This window comes from Myotis yumanensis, unplaced genomic scaffold, assembly GCF_028538775.1.
Source record: "Myotis yumanensis isolate MYYU_CA2020_CCGP unplaced genomic scaffold, mMyoYum1.0.hap1 SCAF_3, whole genome shotgun sequence".
NCBI classification, from domain to species: domain Eukaryota; kingdom Metazoa; phylum Chordata; class Mammalia; order Chiroptera; family Vespertilionidae; genus Myotis; species Myotis yumanensis.
In genome coordinates, this window is record NW_027223754.1 from 113,945,949 (window position 1) to 113,966,578 (window position 20,630).

Here is a 20,630-nt window from a genome sequence, read left to right on the forward strand (position 1 = left end):
TGTTACAGTGTATTTTTTCTTGGTAATTGTTGGTAGGTTCACTTTCTCATTGTACTTAAAGTATCCTAGTACCTTTACATTATTGAAATATTTTAGGAATGTTGCCTACAGTCTGAAATATTCTGGTACATTATTCATTCATCTTACAATATATTAACTACTTGTTATTTTTCAAGCACAGGTAACTATATAAGTTAACTATATGAATTAATTTAAAATGTATACTGGTATTTTTTCTCTTTTGATCTAAAAGCAGGATTTAATTAGGAGACAAAACACAGCCAAAGGTACCTCATTTCTAAAACCAGTCTATAGCCAGCCACACATGCAAGAGACTGTGCTGTTTGATATGTTAGCAATTTCTGAAAGAAGAGAACTATTAAGGCGTGTTAAGACTGATTTCCACCATCAAGGAGCATGATTTAATTGCAAAGTTAAAACACATACGTAAACTGTCGCTTCAATAAAATGATATGATATGTGTAGAATGGCCTTATAATTTATTGTTTAGATTGAAATACTTTTGAGGGCCCTGTTCATAATAGTGAGAAAGCAAATATAAATCAGAAATGTCCCAGGCAAACATAGACACATAGGGTCTCCCTGGTACTCACTTGTGATTGGTTAGGAACTCTGAGGGAAAAATGAGCAGTGTAGGCCAGAGTGGTCACATAGGCTTCAAAGAAGGCATTAGAACTTCAATGAGGAAAATCATTCTTGTGATTCTTGCCAGGATATAAATATATTCATTTATAATGAATATACCAATTTGGATGGTATAGAAATTTGGGTAGAGAAATACTAGTAGTTGGATTGGGCTGAGAAGTTTGGGTTATGAACTACGTGATCTTCAGAAGTTACTTAACCTTAGTGACCCAGTTTGCCATCAACAGCATGGAGATAGCAGTACTTATCTCATAAGGTTGTACAGCAATTAACTATGTCCTCCTGGAAAGTACTGTGTTAACTACCTGTGGCACACTGACAAAATTTTAAACTGTTGAAAGTGTTTGGCAATGTGCAAAATGGATTGGGGATGAGAGAGGCAGAAGAGGGGATTTTTAAAGAATTTAGTAAGTGATGAAGTGGAGATGAGAAAAAGGGGCTGAGTAAATTATGACTCTGAGCTTCCAAGCCTGCATGACTGGGAAACCAGGAGAATTTAGCAAAAAAAAATAGTAAGTCAGAAGGGTTACCTGTTATTTAGGAAGAAAAAGTTCAAATTTAAACATGACAATTTTGAGGGGAGAACAGCCAGTTAGAAATGGTCAGCTGGCAGTTGGAGGAATAAAAGTGGTGTGCATGAAGAATGAGTTTGGGAATGTTCCAAATACGTAGGTAACAGTTGAAACCTTGGGCATAGATGATGATCTCTCTCTAGGATAGAGTGTAGGGGAAAGAAACGATTGATGAGGGAAACTTGGAAGCCCATATTTGAAGTACAAGAGGAAAAAAACAACTAAAAGGGAGAATCAAAGAAACAGGTGTAGTATTTCCCAAAGTATGTTTTACCAAACATTAGATCTATAGTGTGGTAACAGGGCATATAGGAAAGGAAATTGGTTCTGTGGTTAAATTCTACAACTCTGTTAAAGTTAAATTAGTTCATTGCAAGAATTATGTTTTTTAGTATGTTAATATACACGGCAAATCTCCAAGAGAGAAATATATGAAGTAATGGTTTGCAGATTTATCTGTTTGCTGAACCCTCTTCTCCCCAGAATACTTCATAGAGGCTAGTGCTCCATAAAACACACTTAGGGAATTATAGAAACCTAATGAGGAAAGAGTTTCAAGAAGGAAGGAATGAAACTTGTCAAATGTAGAGAGATTCAGGAACATGAGAAATGAGAAGAAGCTATTAGTTTTTTTTATTAAGTTATCATACATGGCCTTTAAGAATACAGTTCAGTAGCATGGAGGACCCAGTGCACTCTCCCTTCCTCCTTTCCTCACTCCCAAGCTCCAAGGGCCCTTCTTTTACCTCTATGACGTGTTTCCTAAGCCTGTTTATTCTAGGAATTACTTTTTCTACCTCTGCGATTTACCAAATAAATGTTCTCTTACAGTTTGGGAAAAAAAATACAGTTCAGTAACGGGCAGTTGGACATCCCTTGAGGGGTCCCAGATTGGAGAGGGTGCAGGTTGGGCTGAGGGACACCATCGGGCCTCTAGTTAAGGATAAGAGTTATTGATGAGGAAATGAAGGCAGTAGGTTTACATCATTCCACTTCTGTTAATTCTAATATAAAGTGGGATTGATAGGAACAAATTGGTCATTACTGAATATTTTTGTATCCTATGTATATTTTATTATACATAATAAATTGTTATTTTTCTAAATAATATGACCTTTTGTTTAATGCTAATTAGATTATATTAGAGCTGGAAGGGACTTTAACAGTCATTGTAGGACAATCCCTCAGAGAACCATTAGTTTCCCTTTTATAGGGTAAAGGCTCACATTAAAATTATTTTCTAACCACAGCCTAAGTCTAAACTAATTTTTCATGCTTAAAAAATAAAAGTAGCCCTAACTGGTTTGGCTCAGTGGATGGAGCGTTGGCCTGTGGACTGAAGGGTCCCAGGTTCGATTCCAGTCAAGGGCATGTACCTTGGTTGCGGGCACATCCCCAGTAGGGAGTGTGCAGGAGGCAGCTGATCGATGTTTCTCTCTCATTGATGTTTCTAAATCTCTATTCCTCTCTGTAAAAAATCAATAAAGTATATTTTAAAAAATAAAATAAAAGTATATGGGAAAGGTAAGCCTTATCAATTGTGTGTTTTTAAGGGGTCCATCTTATGTGAATTTTACTCTAATATTAAAGACCATCTTTGAGTATAACCTATCCTTTCATATAGCAATGATACAAATATTTAACTCATAGTTATGTTATAAAGAGGAAAGTGACTTTGACATCCTCTCACAATCACTGTAAATAGATAATTTTTACAGCCATTTCAACATTTTTTTATGATAAAATATTATGCATTAGGACTGATGACTGATTTCTTTATTATGGGTATATTAGGTTCCACATCTTCACACTATGCCCAACAAATTTAAAAATCAATAAATAACCTGAATTTTTGTGACCTGCTTGGGTTAGCACCACTGCCCCCTGAGATGGTTAAATGCTATAGAGCAAACCCAGAGTATTGTAGAGTTAGTGACTGTTTTTGATTATTGTATCTTTTATAGCATCCAGCCTAGTATCTTGTTTAACAAACATTGGTGTGCTAAGTCTTTTGAAGTTTCTGCTGCAAGTAGACCAATCCTAAACACTCTGGTATAAGCCCCTATTCCCCTTGGAGAGGCACACATTCATGTTGGCAGATAGAAGATTCTGAGAAGTTTTGCAGTGAAGAAACTTTGGAATTTTTTAAAAATTTATTTTTGGCTTTTTAGATTGTAGTAAAATATACATAATATTTACCATCTTAATCATCTTTAAATGTACAGTTTAGTGGTATTCAAGATATTCATAATCTTGTGCAACTATCAACATCATCCATCTCCAGAACTCTTTTCATCTTGCAAAACTGCAACTGTGCTCATTCAATAGTAACCCCCCTTCCCCATTTACCTCAGCTCCTGACAGACACCTTGGTTGACTTTTTAAAACTGGCATTTCCAAACTTATTTTATAGTAAATAAGGACTCTTTTTCTCTTAATATTTACTTATATTCCCTAGATGTTCCATCACTCAGAGAAAAATGCAGGATTATTTTTTATTTAGTACTAGCTGTACCCGGCCACGCGTTGCTGTGGCTTAGTCTGGTTAAATGGAAAAGAAAGAGAAGAGAAAGTGCACGTTTCTAATATGTTTAATTTCACAATGCTTGTGGGTATACAATATTTTTTGCTGTTCCATTGTCTGTGCAGATATAAAGATTGTCTGGTTTGCCGACTCTAGAACACGCAACATATAATTGTCCATATGAGAAGCAATCCATGTCTAGATCTAAACCGCACAATTCTGAAGATTGGCCTTGAGTTTTGTTGATGGTAATTGCAAACGCCAATCAAATTGGGAATTGCAATCTCTTAAATTGAAATGGCATATCCGTTGGAATCATAGGAATGCGAGGAATGAGGACATCTTCACCTTTGAAAGGTCCTGTCAAGATTGTTGCTTCTACGACGTTGCTCATTAATTTTTTTACTGCAAGCCGCGTGCCGTTGCAAAGCTTTGGCTGGTTGATATTTCGCAACATGATAATTGGCACGCCGATTTTCAATTGCAGTACGTGCAGTGGCATCCCTGGCAGATCGAGTGAATTCAAAAATTCTGTTGGATAATTAACTGCTTCATCTGCTTCCACAACAGTGTCGATGGACTTGTATGTGACTGCCTTGCTTTGTATGTTAGACTGAATAATATTGTTAAGTTTGTAGACGTCTTTGTTCTTGGCCACAAGAATAGCTCGTTCACTCAGCCAATCGTGATTCTTATAATTGGTTTGAATATTGGGAAATACTTTTTCAACCAATTCTTCTTTTGACTTCACTAAATTGCAGAAGTTATGAGGCAATGAAATTCGTCCTGAGGTCAGATCAACCGGCACCTTTCCATTCCCAATTTCCAGCAATTGATGTGAGAATATCTCCGCTGATCGTTTTGCAGCTGGACACGCATATTTGTAGTTAATTTTATCTACAATTTATGATTGTAAACAGAAATATTGAAATGGAATCGTAAAATATTTAGTATAGTGTGTGTTGCTTTTATGTCCAACAGATGGCGCTGTTTTTCAAAAAAGCATGTTTTTACCTGTCACAGTTGTGACATCTATATAATAGTAGGTATATAGGTATATAAAAACACATGCGTATTTGAATGCAACTTTGTGTCAAAATTTCAAAGCAATCGGTGAAGAACTTTCGGAGATTTAAGATTTTGAACAAATGAACATTTACATTTTTATTTATATAGATGTGTCAGATTAAGGAATATTTTTCTCAAAAATTTCATGAATCCTAAGAGAAAAGCAAGCTCTTCTGAAATGTCTATTTGAATAAGACATGAATTCAGTATTTAGAAAGATATAGGGGGAGGTTGAGAGGGTGTTTTGGGGAGACATTGAGTATGCTAGAGCAAACTTTGATGTAGGAGAGAGAAAACCTGGGCTCCTGTTCTACTTTGCCACTAACTAGCTAGCGTTTCAGGGCCTTTTCCCCTGTCTGTTCCATATGAGCTGGGACTATTAGCAGTCTTAAAAGTTGAATGATTGAAGACTGTTTTAAAAGACATGGAATTTAAAAAGTAGTAGTGAGAATTTGATAATAACATAGAAGAAGTAAAAGGGAAAAAATCTGAAATATGGGCAGAGAAAAGAGAATTGTCATCTTCCTGAAATACATGAAAATATACACTGAATGGCCAGATTATTTTGACCACCTGACGTTTGTAGGCAAATTAGCTATATTTTTCGTGCTGAAGTTGCTAGAGGGCCAGACCATTTTAAATAGGGAAGCAGGTTGTTTACCACGACAGTAGAAGTGATTTTTTTTTTCCTGAAGATATGGGTAAACAATGCGATTTAACAGCCTTTGAACCTGGGATGGATTTATATATATATAGATACAGATATAGATATATAGATATATATAGATATATATAGATATATATACACACACACACACACACACACACACATATACATATATACATACATACTAATAAAAGGGTAATATGCTAATTAGACCAGGTTGACTGACCATCTTCTGGACGTCCGGCTTCCTTCTGGATAAAGCCATGGTGGTGGGGTCCGAGGCAGAGGTAGTTAGGGGCAATCAGGCCTGCAGGGGAGGGCAGTTGGGGGAGAGGTCAGGCAGAGGGGTTAGGGTCAATCAGGCAGGCAGGCAGAGGCAGTTAGGAGCCAGCAGTCTTGTGGGATCAGGCCTAAACTGGCAGTCAGACATCCCCCAAGGGGTCTCCGATTGGAGAGGGTGCAGTCTGGGCTGAGGGAACCCTCCCCCACCCCCCGTGCATGAATTTCATGCACCGAGCCACTAGTGTGTATACACACACACACACACACACACACACACACACTGAGTGGCCAGATTATTATGACCACCTGATATTTGTAGGCAAAGTAGCCGTACACTACATTGTAGCCAAAGGCCTGTTCGAACACCTTTGCTGTCTGCAGTTACCAAGATAAGACATCTCCAGTTCACACAGGAACACAAGGATTGGACAGTCGAGCATTGGAAAAAAAGTCATGTGGTCTGATGAATCACGTTTCCAGTTGCATCATGCAGATGGCAGAGTGAGAATTTGGCGGAAACAGCATGAAAGCATGCACCCCATATGCATGAGTACAACCCTTCAAGCTGGTGGGGACAGTGTTATGGTTTGGGGCATGTTTTCCTGGCATGATTTGGGCCCTTTAATTCGTGTGGAACAACGTCTGAATAGTGCAACATACCTAAGTATCATTGCTGATTAAGTTCATCCTATCATGTTGATGGCGTATCCCAATGGAGATGGCTTCTTCCAACAAGACAATGCGCCATGCCATGGTGCTCGTACTGTGCAGGAATGCTTTCAAGAGCATGAGGAAGACTTTACCTTGCTTAGGTGGCCCCCACAATCACCAGATCTCAATCCAATTGAGCATTTGTAGGACGAAGTTAAAAGAGCCATCAGGCAGCTGGTTCCACAACCATCAAATCTCACAGAACTGGACAGTGCTATTCATCAGGCATGGTGTCAGATTCCTCGCATCACCTTTCAACATCTCGTGGAGTCAATGCCAAGAAGAATCTCTGCAGTATTGAAGGCAAAAGGTGGCCCAACGAAGTACTGATGGGATGGTCATAATAATCTGGCCACTCAGTGTATATGTGTGTATATGTATGTGTGTGTGTGTGTGTGTATATGTGTATATGTATGTCTCCCACGTTCAAAGGCTGTTAAATGGCGTTGTTTACCCATATCTTCAGAAAAAAAAAATCACTTCTACTGTCGTGGTAAACAACCTGCTTCCCTATTTATAATGGTCTGGCCCTCTAGCAACTTCAGCACGAAATTATAGCTAATTTGCCTACAAACGTCAGGTGATCATAATAATCTGGCCACTCAGTGTATAGAAAAAGCTACTCTCTCCCTTCCCCAATGCCCTCTCTATTGCTATGCTTTTGCGGGGTTCCTTTCTCCTTTCTATAGTTTAATGTCGTAGGTGCTTGGTTGACAGATATAATTGTACTGGACTTTTGTTCTTAAATCAAAGGTTTCCCTAATGTTCATAGCAGCACAATTCACCATAGCTAAGATTTGGAAACAACCTAAGTGCCCATCAGCAGATGAATGGATTAAAAAACTGTGGTACATCTACACCAGGGGTCCTCAAACTACGGCCCACGGGCCACATGCAAATACAAATATTGTATTTGTTCCCGTTTTGTTTTTTTACTTCAAAATAAGATATGTGCAGTGTGCATAGGAATTTGTTCATAGTTTTTTTTAAAACTATAGTCCGGCCTTCCAACAGTCTGAGGGACGGTGAACTGGCCCCCTGTTTAAAAAGTTTGAGGACCCCTGATCTACACAATGGAATACTACACCGCTATAAAAAAGAAGGAACTTTTAACATTTGCAACAGCATGGATGGAACTGGAGAGCATTATGCTAACCAGTGGTCAGCAAACTCATTAGTCAACAGAGCCAAATATCAACAGTACCACAATTGAAATTTCTTTTGAGAGCCAAATTTTTTAAACTTAAACTATATAGGTAGGTACATTGTTATTAACTTAATTAGGGTACCCCTAAGCTGGCCTTTGCTAAAAACGTCCTCAATTTGAGGGGTCGACCTCAGCGAACATACCCGCACTTCTTCTAACGTCACTTCTTCAAAATAGACTCGCCCAGGCCGAAAACCGACTTCTGAGCATGGGCCATGAAGTTTCAATCACACTGTATGTGCGCGCCTGCACGTGGTATTTTGTGGAAGAGCCGCACCCAAGGGGCCAAAGAGCCGCATGTGGCTCGCAAGCCACAGTTTGCCGACCACTGTGCTAAACTAAATAAGCCAGTTGGAGAAAGATAAATATCACATGATCTCACTCATATGTGGGATATAATGATCAACATAATTTGATGAATAAAAATAGATCCAGAGAGAAATGGCAGGGAAGGTTTGGGAGGGTTAAAGAGCAACCAAAGGACTTGTATGCATGCATATGAGCATAACCAATGGACAAAGACACTGGGGCAGTGGGGTCTTGCCCAGAGTGGGAATGGCTGGGGGGGGGGGGGGGGGGGAACAGGTGAGGGAGGGGTCAATTGGGGGGAAAAGGAGACATATGTAAAACTTTAGACAATAAAAATAAAAAAGGTTTCTCTAGATATAAATCTGGTGTCCCAGAGAGAGTGCTTTGGTTTCATTTGAATGTACTGTTTAGATGATAATATGTATAAGAAATTAGACTGCTACTATTGAGAATTGAAATCTGGTTAAAGCAGCTAGTTGATATCGTATGTGCAAGTTTTAAAGGATATCCTATGGTCAGGTTTTAAAGTTATACAAAACCATATTTAATTTCAGAACCAATATGTTTCCTTAGATTACAGGATTTGGAACTTGAAAAAAATATATTGTTCAGTCTTCTGATGGAATTTTAATTTTATCAAAGTTTTCCAAGCTTATTTTAAAGTAAATATGCATTATAAAATATTTAAAGAGCATTATATAGTTTGTATTGTGATTTGATAAACTGATGATGGGTATGATGATGACAATAATAGATCATTTGTGATACTAGCTTAATTAGGTCCTTGCTATGTGCCAGTCACTAAAAGGTGTTTAAGTTTTGAACTGCATTATTTGATTCTGAATTGTACTTATAAGAACCTAGCATTTTCTTTGTTTCTTCATTGGTGAGATAAAAAATAATCAGAAAGCAAGTAGGCTAATTATTACTGTTAATTCATTTTTGTAGCCCAGAAGCAATTCTTCATGTTCAGTACTCATTCATTCTAATTGAATGAATAAATAGTTGGCATTTCATATAATTCAAGAAGTATTAATACTGCTTTGGAATATAGTGCTTCACCTTCATTTTAAAAATGAGTTAAATGTTCTGGAATTTTTCATTTCTCATAAAATGAGATGTTTTATTTGGGAAGTTAAGCTAGAGATCTCTCTGGCAGCCTCTTTACCTATCTTTCAGGATAGGTGTTTCTCCAATTAAAAATAGACTCCCACTGAGTTTTTACCCATAAAGATTTAATATTTCATATAAATTAGAATTGACATCCTGCTGAGTGCTAAGAAAAATGTAGAAAAAAATTCCATAGTTTTAATTCATTTGTCAAATCTCAGTGCACCTTGTTTATGATTCCATACTAGAAGTATATTCATAAATAAGAATTCAGGTGTGTTTTCTTAGAGGTTAAAATGTGTTGTCATGAGTGCCTTAAAATAACTTCTTCATAAGTAGGACTACTCCCTTCCAGTAGGGAATAGGAATATTTCTTGGCTTCCCTAATTTAATTTTGAATTTTTTTTTCTACAATTAAAAATAAATTCAGTTTCATTATTTCATCCAAGATGGTTAGGTTCAGGAGGATTTATTGATGCCATCCCCTGTCAAACATCTATCAGCAAGAGTGTGTGTGGATTGGGGTGGGGAGTGTAGGGCACCAAGCCTTACAAGCAGAAGGAGCAACCGGAGTAAGGGCCTTGAGGAACTGAAAGAAGATACCTGTGATTGGAGCATAGTGAGACCAAGAGTGGTCCAGATGATGATGGAGAATAACAGTGGAGACTATGGTGAGGAATTTGCTAGGGCCACCTGGTTCACTCTAGCAGAGTGGTGAGCAGCAGGTTCTAATTGTTAGCACACCTGGATTCAAATCTCACTCAGCTTCCCTACTTCCTAAAGTCTCTATAAACTCATTCCCACAACTCTAAAATGGTAGTAATACCTGCTTCAGAGCCTGGCTAGGTGGTGTGCACTACCTAAAATATAGTAAGCCACACAACAAATGGCAGGCTGCTAGCACTTTACCTCTCTATTCACTGTACCATGCATACCCTACTCTGGATTCTAAGATTCACAGGCTTTTCTTTCTGTTACTTTTAAATTCATTCAGCAAATATTTATTGGGCATTTAAAATTTTATATCCTAGCTAACTCTCTTTGCCTTAATTATATTTGTATGTCTTTCTCATAGCTTCAAGGTTATGAAATTCTCAAGCAGCAAGCATAGCATCTGCTTCAGAAAATGTTTGAATAAATGGACACCTAGTAGAAAGTTTATGGAACATGATTACTATAATTTAGCATGCAGTTGTTTGAATAATTTGTTTTAAATCAGTCCTATGTAAAAAACAAAATATATTTCTTGTCGCCCTCATTTCATTTTACTTCAACAGAAATTTAAAACATGCCAGTTATAAATCCTTAACTCTAGAAAAATAGAAAATATGTTCTTTTTATTTTCTATTTTCAAATTCACACATTTTTTCTACTTTCAGTTTCTAAATTCACACATTGCCTCAAAATAAGTTACTGTTAGGTTTATGTCTTTTTTCAAGATTAAGTAGCTACTTTAATACAGTAGTTTTTAAAGAACTATTTTCAAATGTAAATAAGATAGGTAAGTAAAGACAGACATATACCATATAAACTTTTAGCAAGTTGAATGCTTGCTTTTTTAAAAAAAAAAAAAAATCTGTTTACTTTGAGATAATTATAGATTTACATGCCTTTATAGGAAATAGTAGAGAAATCCCATATATCCTTCACCTAGTTTTCCCTAGTGGTAATATCTTACATAACTGTGGTACAATAGCCCAATAGGAAATTGACACTGGTAAAATCCATAGACTTCATTCAGATTTCTTTAGTTTCCATGCACAGATTTGTTTCTTTGTGTGTATTTAGTTCTGTGCAGTTTTAGCACATGTGCAGATTCATATGACTACTTACCACAGTAAGATACAGGATAGTTCCAGCACCAGGATCCCTTGTGTTTCCCTTTTGTAAGCACAGCCAGCTATGCCTCTTTCTCAAACCTGGCCACACGATTCATAATTGTGTCATTTCAAGAATATTATACAAATGGAATCAGACAGTCTGTAATCTTTTGGGCTCCCTGTTTTTATTCAGTATAATCCCCTTGAGATAATTTGAGAGCTTTTAAAAAGTGATTTGTAAAGAAAGTCTAACATCTTTCCCACTGGGCCTACTGCCTGGTCTCTGGCAACAAAGGTAGGAATTGGCATTACAAAGGCAAAGGTGCTTCCCTGGAATGTGAGGTAGAGTACCTCATTACTCATGTTATTCAGAGACTCTCAGAGAAATTGGGATTTCCTTTTCTGATCTACTAGAGGCCTGGTGCACAACATTCACGCACTGGGCGGGGGCGGGTTAGCCCGGCCTGCGCTCTCTTGCAGTCTGGGGACCCCTTGGGGGATGTCCAACTGCCAGCCCAAGCCTGCTACCGCCACTGCTGCTGCACTTGCCAGCATTGAACTGGCTTCTGGCTGAGTGGCGCTCCCCCCATGGGAGTGCATTGACCACCAGGGGGCAGCTCCTGCTTTGAGTGTCTGCCCCCTGGTAGTCAGTAAGCGTCATAGCGACCAGTCATTCTGCCACTTGGTCAATTTGCATATTAGGGTTTTATTATATAGGATGTGTTGATCTCTTGGTAGAAAATAGTCCTATTTCTTTTTTTTCCTTCTTCTTCTTCTATTAGTCCTATTTCTTTTAAAGGTCATGGTCCATCTCCATAATTGTCTGTTTAATGTCCAAAGACCATTCCAGTTAAGTCCATCTTTCATTCCCTCTCTCTCCATCCTCTTAATTTTTTTAAAATCCTGACCAATTGAAAACAAATCGCTGTTGAATTAAGTTTTAGGTGAGATTTCGCCAAATTGATGTAATCAATTTGACTGAAAAATTTTATTTTAAACTTAAAATTACATGCATGGAAGAGTTGTTGTTTCCATTTGCCTTACAGGAAATGATCATGGTAGTTCTACCTCACTAATAGTCTTGTTTTGATTTGTTTTGCTTCAAAAGTAATTATAAAATATATAATTCATTTGAATGATCTAAATGCCCTCCCTTGGGAATTTTATTACTTAATAGGAGCTCCATCTCATATTAAGTCATCCAGAGTCTTGATAGTTTTCTTTTTAGACAAGTATGTATATGTAGTATAGCATATTTTAAGCTGTAAATAGGAATATTGTTTCTAACTTGTTGTTGATATGTCAGGAATCCCACTACCTCACAACCAGAGGTTCTTTTAGAGTATTTTATAGATTGACTTAGCTTGGCTTCAAATAAGTAAAAAGGTCTTTCATTAATAAATATTTAAATAATTGGTACATTATCTTTTAAAGGAAAATAGCTCACAGTTGGAACTAAATCTATATCTCCATATCACTACCAAGAAGTTATTGTTATTCATCCCCATTCAACATAATGCACTGGCCCTGGCCATTTGATAAAATGCCCAGAATACTGAAGCCTAGATTTGAATCTTAGTGCTAATGTTTCCAGTCTGCATTTCCACTTGCATCTTGAAACTAAAGAAACTGAAATATTAGTCAAAAAATATTGGTTGAACACCTACTAAGTTCCAGGCAATGTGTTATTTTCCTCATCAACTTAATTTTGTGGGTTTATTGATGTTATTTTAATGTTTGGACATAAACTTCTTTCCTGAAGCAGTCTTTATCTGTTATTGTCAGTTTTAGGTAATTTTGACTGTAAGATTTGGTCATTTCTTAGAGTTATGTATTTATGGGCCTACTCTCACATCATCATATTTCCCTCCTTCTGCATTCTGCATAGGTGATTAGGTTTCCTCTAAGTAGATTTTAAAATCTTACCTCGCTTTTTGTTCTCATTTTATAGTCCAAAGCCACTTCAAACTCTGCCACGAGTTACAAACTCAAATGTTTTCTGGGGCTACACAGGTATCCTAATATATATAAAGAGCTAGGTGCCATCACGATCGAATGGGCAACTGGTCACCATGAAGTGCATGGAGCACCTCTCGGTCCCCCCCTCCCCTGGCCCTTGAGCCTCTCACCATGACGGGGGGCTGGCGGCGGGGCAGGACTGGGGACTGTTGAGCGGTAGTGGCGGGCTGCTTCTCGGGGTGGCCATGACTTACCAGAGCAGTCACCTGGGCAGCAGCAAGTTTCTTAAAGCAGTTGCGGGGCGGGGGACTTTTGCGAAGCGACGCTGTCACGGGGTGGGGGGAGCCTCGTGGAGCAGTGGCGGGGCGGGGGAGTTTAGCGGAGCGTCCAATGGCAAGCTCTGTGGGGCGGCAGCAAGCTTCACGAAGCAATTGAGGGGTGGGGGATGCTTCACGGAGCAGTTGCGGGGCTTGAGGAGCAGTTGAGGGGCCGCGAGCATCGCGGAGCATGCCGGGGCGGGGAACTTCACCTAGCATCACAGGGCGGCAGAGGCCATGCAACCAAGGCCAGGCTAGACCTAGGGACCTTAACTACGCGCAATTTTGTGCTTACTGGGCCTCTAGTAATAAGTATATGAAGCAGGCCAGTGTAAAGTAAGTAGGAATTGATAGGGTCTGTGTAAACAAATTTTTTAGATAATTCATTTTCAAATAAGAAAGTGAAATATCAGTTTATTGGTGACAGTGATGTGTACCAGTTTTAAAATAGGAAATACTAAGAACTTTGCAGCATGAACCCAAATCTAGCTAGTGCTAATGTATTTCTGGGGTGAGGTATATGTATTGTTTTGTTTTCATTTATTGTGGACATCTTTCCATGTCAAATTACATAGATCTATATTTTATATCATTTAACAACTGTACCAGTTTCTATTGTAAGGATGCATGGTCATTTATTTTCCATTCCCATGTTGATATCAGGAAAAATCTAAAATATGCTTTGATGTCACCATTACAGATTCTAAAGATTAAGTCATTTTTCTTTATTTTAAAATATCCTAGCAAATAAAGAGGGAATATGCTAATTGACCCTCATGCCATCGCAAATATGGCGGCACCCACAGCCAATAAGGAGGGAGTATGCTAATTGATGCCCTGCCCTTAAAGATGGCTGCGCTCACAGCCAATAAGGAGGGAATATGCTAATTGACTGCCTTGTGCTCAAAGATGGCAGTGCCCACAGCCACAAGATGGTGGTGCCCAGTCCCCTCAGCCCCACTGGGGTGGCAGGCGTGCAGCAAGGCTGGGCCTGCCCCAAGGTGGGCCCGGCCTTGCCACGTGCCTGCTTCTGGAATCCCCCAGTCCCCTCAGCCCCCCAGCGGCCCAGGGCCAGCCCGAGGTGCAGGCAAGCCTCGGCTGTCGGCTGCCCAGCTGCTCAGGGCCGGCCCGAAGGGCAGGCAAGCATTGGATGGCAGCTGCCCAGCCAACACCCAAGGTACAGGCAAGCCTCAGATGGTGGCTGCCCAGCCACTCAGGGCCACCCGAGGCTCAGGTAACCAGGGCCAGCCAAGGCTTGCGCTGCCGGCAGTGGCAGCAGCAGAGGTGTGATGGGGTATCGCCTTCCCCTGATTGCTGGGTTGCCTCCCGGACTGTGAGAGAGGGCAGGCCGGGCTGAGGGACCTTCCTCCAGTGCATGAATTTTCATGCACTGGGCCTCTAGTAATTTCAATAAAAGTCTAATAGAAATTATTTTTAAACTTAAAAGATTATTCTAAGAAATAGTAGATCATATCATTTGCATAATTTTTAGGAAGCTTTAGAACTAAAGTTCACATCATATTGTGTAGATGTCCTTGCTTTAAGAATCAGTCATTACTTGTTCATTATAGGAAATAAGTAAAGTGGTGATTTCTTACAGTTTAATCATTTTGGCAAACCACTACTTGAATTTAGTTCAAGTGGAACTTACTAAATTTCTGGATTATATCATTTCTTTATGGGAGTGTGATTTCATCAGTTTGCTTCCTGTATTAAGCCCTTTGGTCTAATTTCATTCTAGTCAGGAAAGATAGCAAGAAAGTTTTACTGGACATATATTAAGAGCTTTTCCTCTGGAATATAGACTTTTTAAAAACTTTTTTATTGAAATTGAAAGTATAATGCAGTTAGAATACATTTTCTAATTTGGAATCCAGTTCTACTTCATCTGATATGGAATCCAGTCACACCCATTGAATGTAGAATTGTTTGTGTGTAGCGTTTTTTTAAATGAGATATTTTATAACTTTTAACACATTTGCAAAGTGGTGAGGTGCTGGGAGTGGCACTGGCCATCATGGTGGTAGATAGTAGATAAGTGCCCTGATGTCTTAATGATGCTGCAGCAGGCACCAATTTATTCATTGTAGCCTTTGCCATATTAAAGATGTTTTGGCATTTTTTTTATAAGGAAAAAAATATTAGTAACTGAAGATGAGAGCTTGGGTAACTTGTGACCATTAGTAACTGAAGATGAGAGCTTAGGTAACTTGTGACCTGGCACAATTCAAACAGGTACAAGACATTCTCTATTCTTTATATATAAAGGTGCTGGGCTAGTCCTAGGGCTCAGCTCTGGAGCAGACCCAACTTTTGGAAAGATCTTCTCTGCTATCTTAACAGAGGGCCAGAAGTATAGAAAACCATACTTGTATTTCTTATATGGAAATGAATGGATGGTGTGGTTTAAAAAAATAATAATACCAAGTTAATTGTGGAAAAGATAAGAATTAAAAAGTTAAGCCCAGCCCACATGGCTAAGCATTGACCTATGAACCAGGAGGTCATAGTTCAATTCCCGGTCAGGGCACATGCCCAGGTTATGGGCTTGATCTCCATTGTTGAAGGCGTGCAGGAGGCAGCTGATCAGTGATTCTCTCTCATCACTGATGTTTCTATCTCTCTTTCCCTCTCTGAAATCAGTAAAAATATATTTCAAAAAAATAATTAAAAAGTTAAGAATGGCATGTAAGCAAATATATATTTAGTAAGAACGGTAAGTTCTTTGGATCTCAAAATTTTTAATTCTATTATCCACCTTATGTTTTTCACTAAAAATCTGTATTCTTTGTCATATATAGATCCTCCTCCTCCTCCTCCCTAGGAAAATATATCATCATGCATTTTGGATTAAAGTAACTGCTATCATTGATTCTTCTATTAACCATAATAAAGTTCTTTAAAGTTATAGTTTCTTGTTAATTTGATTAAGTTTCGAATGATTATATAGGGTAAAATATTTTATATAATTTATTATTTTCTCTTTATTTTCTCTAAGAAGTAGATTATCAACTAAATTTTCCCCCATTTAGTGAAGTGAACTGTAGGGTCACCACTTTTCTTTAATTTTCAATGGAAAATATGCATTCTATACTAATAGTGATAACCTGAAAAAGTCCAATTCTGAATATTGTTGAAGTAAAATTTAAAGGCATAATGAATTTTTGTTTTTCTTCATTCATGTATTGTGACAAATATGTCTGCTCCCCCTCATATATATTAAACTAGAGGCCCGGTGCACGAAATTTGTGCACGGGGGCAGGAGGGTGTGTCCATCAGCCTGACCTGCACCCTCTCCAATCTGGGAGCCCTCAGGGGATGTCCTACTGATGGCTTAGGCCCACTCCCTGTGGTTCTCTGCTCTCTGCATGGCCTGCCTGCTTCACACCGCAGCGACTGCCAAGCAGGCCGTGCTGGGTTCTGCCTGCGGGCAACACTTGCCTGCTCCCGGTTGCCGTGGCGACGGCCAAGCAGGCTGTGCTGGGAGCTGCATGCAGGCTGCTCTTCCCTGCTCCTGGGTCACTGCAGTGACAGCCAAGCAGGCCATGCTGGGAGCTGCCTGCAGACGGCGTTTGCCTACTCCTGGGTCGCTGCGGTGACAGCCAAGCAGGCCATGCTGGGAGCTGCCTCCTACCTGCTGTCAGTCTCCACAGAGATGATGAGGTTAATTTGCATACTCATTCCTGATTGGCTGGTGAGCATAGCAGAGGGACGGTCAATTTACATGTTTCTCTTTTATTGTATAGGATATCCTATATAATAAAAGCCTACTATGCCAAATGTCCAGTCATCCGGTCATCCGTTCAACCAATCAAAGCATAATATGCTAGTGATATGCTAAGACCACTCAGCTACTCACTATGATGTGCACTGACCACTAGGGGGCAGACAGTCGATTGCTTGTCCAGTTGCTATGACATGCACTGACCACCAGGGGGCAGACGCTCCGACTGGTAGATTAGCTTGCTGCTGGGGTCCAGCTGATCGGGACTGAGTGACATGGGCCAGACACGCCCTGGAGCTCGCCCATGCTCCCTTCCCAGCTGGCCAACCTCCTGCGTCCTTCCCCGGCCCCAATCATGCACCGGTGGGGTCCCTCGGCCTGACCTGTGCCCTCTCGCAATCTGGGACCCCTTGGGGATGTCGAAGAGCCGGTTTCGGCCCGATCCTACAGGCCAGGCCAAAGGACCCCACTGGTGCAGGAATTAGTGTACCAGGCCTCTAGTTAGAAATAAAATTATATATCAAATTCCCATTCTCTAAAAAAATTTTTGCAGAGCTTAAGTTAAACACAAATGAGAAATTGGTAATAATTTAGAATATGATTGAAATAAAAAACTGAGTCATTTATTACTTTAAAATTTCAAGGTTTATATTAAAAGCATCATTGTCTTCTTTCAGATCAATTTGCGCCTCATCTTGGTAAGCGGAAAGACAAAAGAGTTCCTGTTTTCTCCGAATGACTCTGCTTCTGACATTGCCAAGCATGTGTATGACAATTGGCCAATGGGTGAGTGGTGTTTTTCCTATTGAGAATGAATAATGTTACTTCTTCATGCCCTTACCTTATTTCACAAACATTTTTAAAAAGTTTTAAATATCCTATATAATAAAGAGCTAATATTCTAATTAGACCAGACAGCAGAACAACTTTCCGGAACGACCAGTGGGCGGGGGGCGAGGCCTTGAGGCCAAGAGGTAGCCGGGGCTACGAGGGCCGAGCCCCCTGCACGAATTTCGTGCATCAGGCCTCTAGTATAAGAGATAAAAGAACAAACTAATAGAGGGTATAAGGATCAAAGGTAAAGGGGACCACCTTCCCTATTTTGCTCTTCAGCTACCTCACTGCAAAATGGTAAAGGATCCACAATGCCAGGTCCTTGTTTTTGACTTAGAACTGCTTGATATAAATGAAAACTATTTTTAAAAGTAAAACATAATGTAGCAAACATACACTTTCATATAAATAAACCCATTTATGCTGAAACACAAAGTAAAGGAAAAGAAAAACTACCTTAACAGATTATAATACATTCTCTTTGGTCTATTCTATACATAGCCTATTTAAAATTGAGTTTGACACAAAGTTAATTTCTAATTTATGTCACTTCATAAGTTTTCTGAACTACTTACAAGGTCAAGAAGGTATAAAGTCTATTTGTGCTTTGCATATTTAAGCTAGTATCCATGGCACCAAAATTGGGGGGTGTCATTCCTTCTTTTCTCTGGTTTTCTCTGTAATAAGACTCCATCTTGCCTTCCTAATGTGAGTCTTTAGCTCATGTTCTTCCTTTGAACTTTCCCCATGTTCTCTTGACCCTTTTATGGCATGTACCATAGTGATACGACTGTTTCAGCTGATTTCACTTAATTTTACTAGTCAAAGCAATTTGGACTTTTAAAGGACAAGACTTGTTTCAACAAAGAACACAGTATATACAAATGATTAAATTACTTCAGTGTCTCTCAACCTTAAATAATATATGGAATTTTTTTAAAGGAAGAAAATTCTTATAGATTCCTTAGTGCTGGCTTAAATTATTTTTATCACAATGTTTATTTTTAAAGATAGAAACATGAAACGCAGTTAAAACTCTTTATCCTTATTAACTCATATACCATAAAACTAAAACAGATCCACAAGGAAAATGCAAACATAACTCTAAAACCAATAATATTCAAATTAAAAACATTATTGTACCCTATGATGTATTTTTACTAAAACCAACTTAAGGCTTGCACCATAAGTGTGGTACTGTTGACTTGGCGTGCATGTGTTCTTGCTTGGGGAATGAGGACACAGTCACCACAAAACCTTCATTCACACCGTGTACCAAATTGCCATTCAGCCTTCACTCAGCAACAATTGATTGATTATGTATTAAGTCAACCTCTGTTCTTTCATTGTTAGCCTCTTAACAATTAAAGAAGTCCTATTTGGCATCAGTTCAATCATAAACTTAAACACATACATGGGCTTTAAAATCCCAAGGCTGTATACTTGGTTATAAAGTGATTATTTGAATCATATAGAATATTTCTTCCAGATTATCATTAAAATGAAAACACAATTTAAAAATTCTTGAAGAGGACTTTCAGACCCTATGAATATGTCTTTGTGGATTCATAGATCTGAGTTTAAGAAACACTGAGACAAATACTTTGAAATAACTAGATCTTTCTTCCCATTGGTAACCAAGGGCCAAGTCAGTGTTAGTCCTGAATCAGGTAGCTACTGAAGCTGAAGATTGTAGGTAAGAAGGAATTTCAGAAAAGATGAAGTGAGCTAAACTTGTGGCTCTTGGGATATTGGAATTTCCTCATAGCCAGGAGCCAGGCAGGACACATAGCTGTCAGTATGAAAAGCATTTTTAAAATACCTGTTTAGTAGTGATGTTTTACTAAGTATGACACAACATTACTTTTGTGATTTTGGAGGAAAAGGAGGGTAAAGATAGATAGCTTTTGACATCTATGGATATTCTAGAAAAGATCACACAGGACACAAAACAATCAGTCTCAAAAATTTATTTTTTGAGGACAACATTGTAATTTGAGCTAAAAGATATACTTTTACCTTCATAATTGTTTGACTTGGATATTAAAATTAGTTTTAATTCCTTAGAATAGACTTAATGGTAAACAAAGGTACAACCCAAGTGCAGGTCTTTGCCGTAAATAGTTTCCCAAATGAATGAACCATCTACCAGCATTGGAAATTTATTGTATCAATCCTATGCTATGTACACACAAAAAGTTTTTGAAAATTTTTTATTTTTTATTGATTTTTAGGAGAGGAAGGGGGAGGGAGAGAGTGAGAAACATCTATGTGAGAGCTAAACTTAGATTGGCTGCCTCCCGCATGCCCCCTACCCAAGATCAAGCCTGCAACCATGGCATATGCCCTGACCAGGAATCAAACCAGCAACTTTTCCGTGCATGGATCAGTGCCTAACCAACTGAGCCACACCAGCCAGGGCAAAAGTTTTGAACCCAGCCTTTCCTCAGTTTGTCAGTTGTACTCAGCAATTTTAGACAATGCAGGGAATAAAAATAAATAATTTTTATTTTCTATAAAATATTTATGTTAAAAATCCATTTCTACATTGTATCACATAAATGCACCAAAAGTCAACAAATGTAGATATTTATTGTTGCTAGTAATAAAACTGTAGTAAAAGTTAAATCAGTCAAGAAAATACTTTGCACAATATATTTTTGGAAGGAATTGGATTTTCTTGGTATAATCCTACGCAGTATAATGGAATATTGTTAGTAGTTGGAATAGTGCCACACATACCTACTGAATCGGAGGTTCAAAATATAATTTATTAAGTATATGTTTCTATAGCTGAAATTGCTCCTTGAAGCATTGTTCTTCTGTAGTTCTCTAAATTTCAGATCCTCTGAGGGAAGGG

General features: G+C 38.7%; 1 protein-coding gene across 1 annotated transcript in view; it reads left to right on the forward strand.

Annotated features, from left to right (window-relative positions):
* Positions 1-20,630, forward strand: part of UBL3 (ubiquitin like 3) — a 77,029-nt gene that overhangs the window by 41,807 nt on the left and 14,592 nt on the right. Inside the window, exon 2 of the mRNA XM_070409394.1 lies at positions 17,614-17,722. Within this exon, the coding sequence (XP_070265495.1) occupies positions 17,614-17,722 (109 nt within the window). The remainder of the gene's footprint in view (positions 1-17,613; positions 17,723-20,630) is intronic.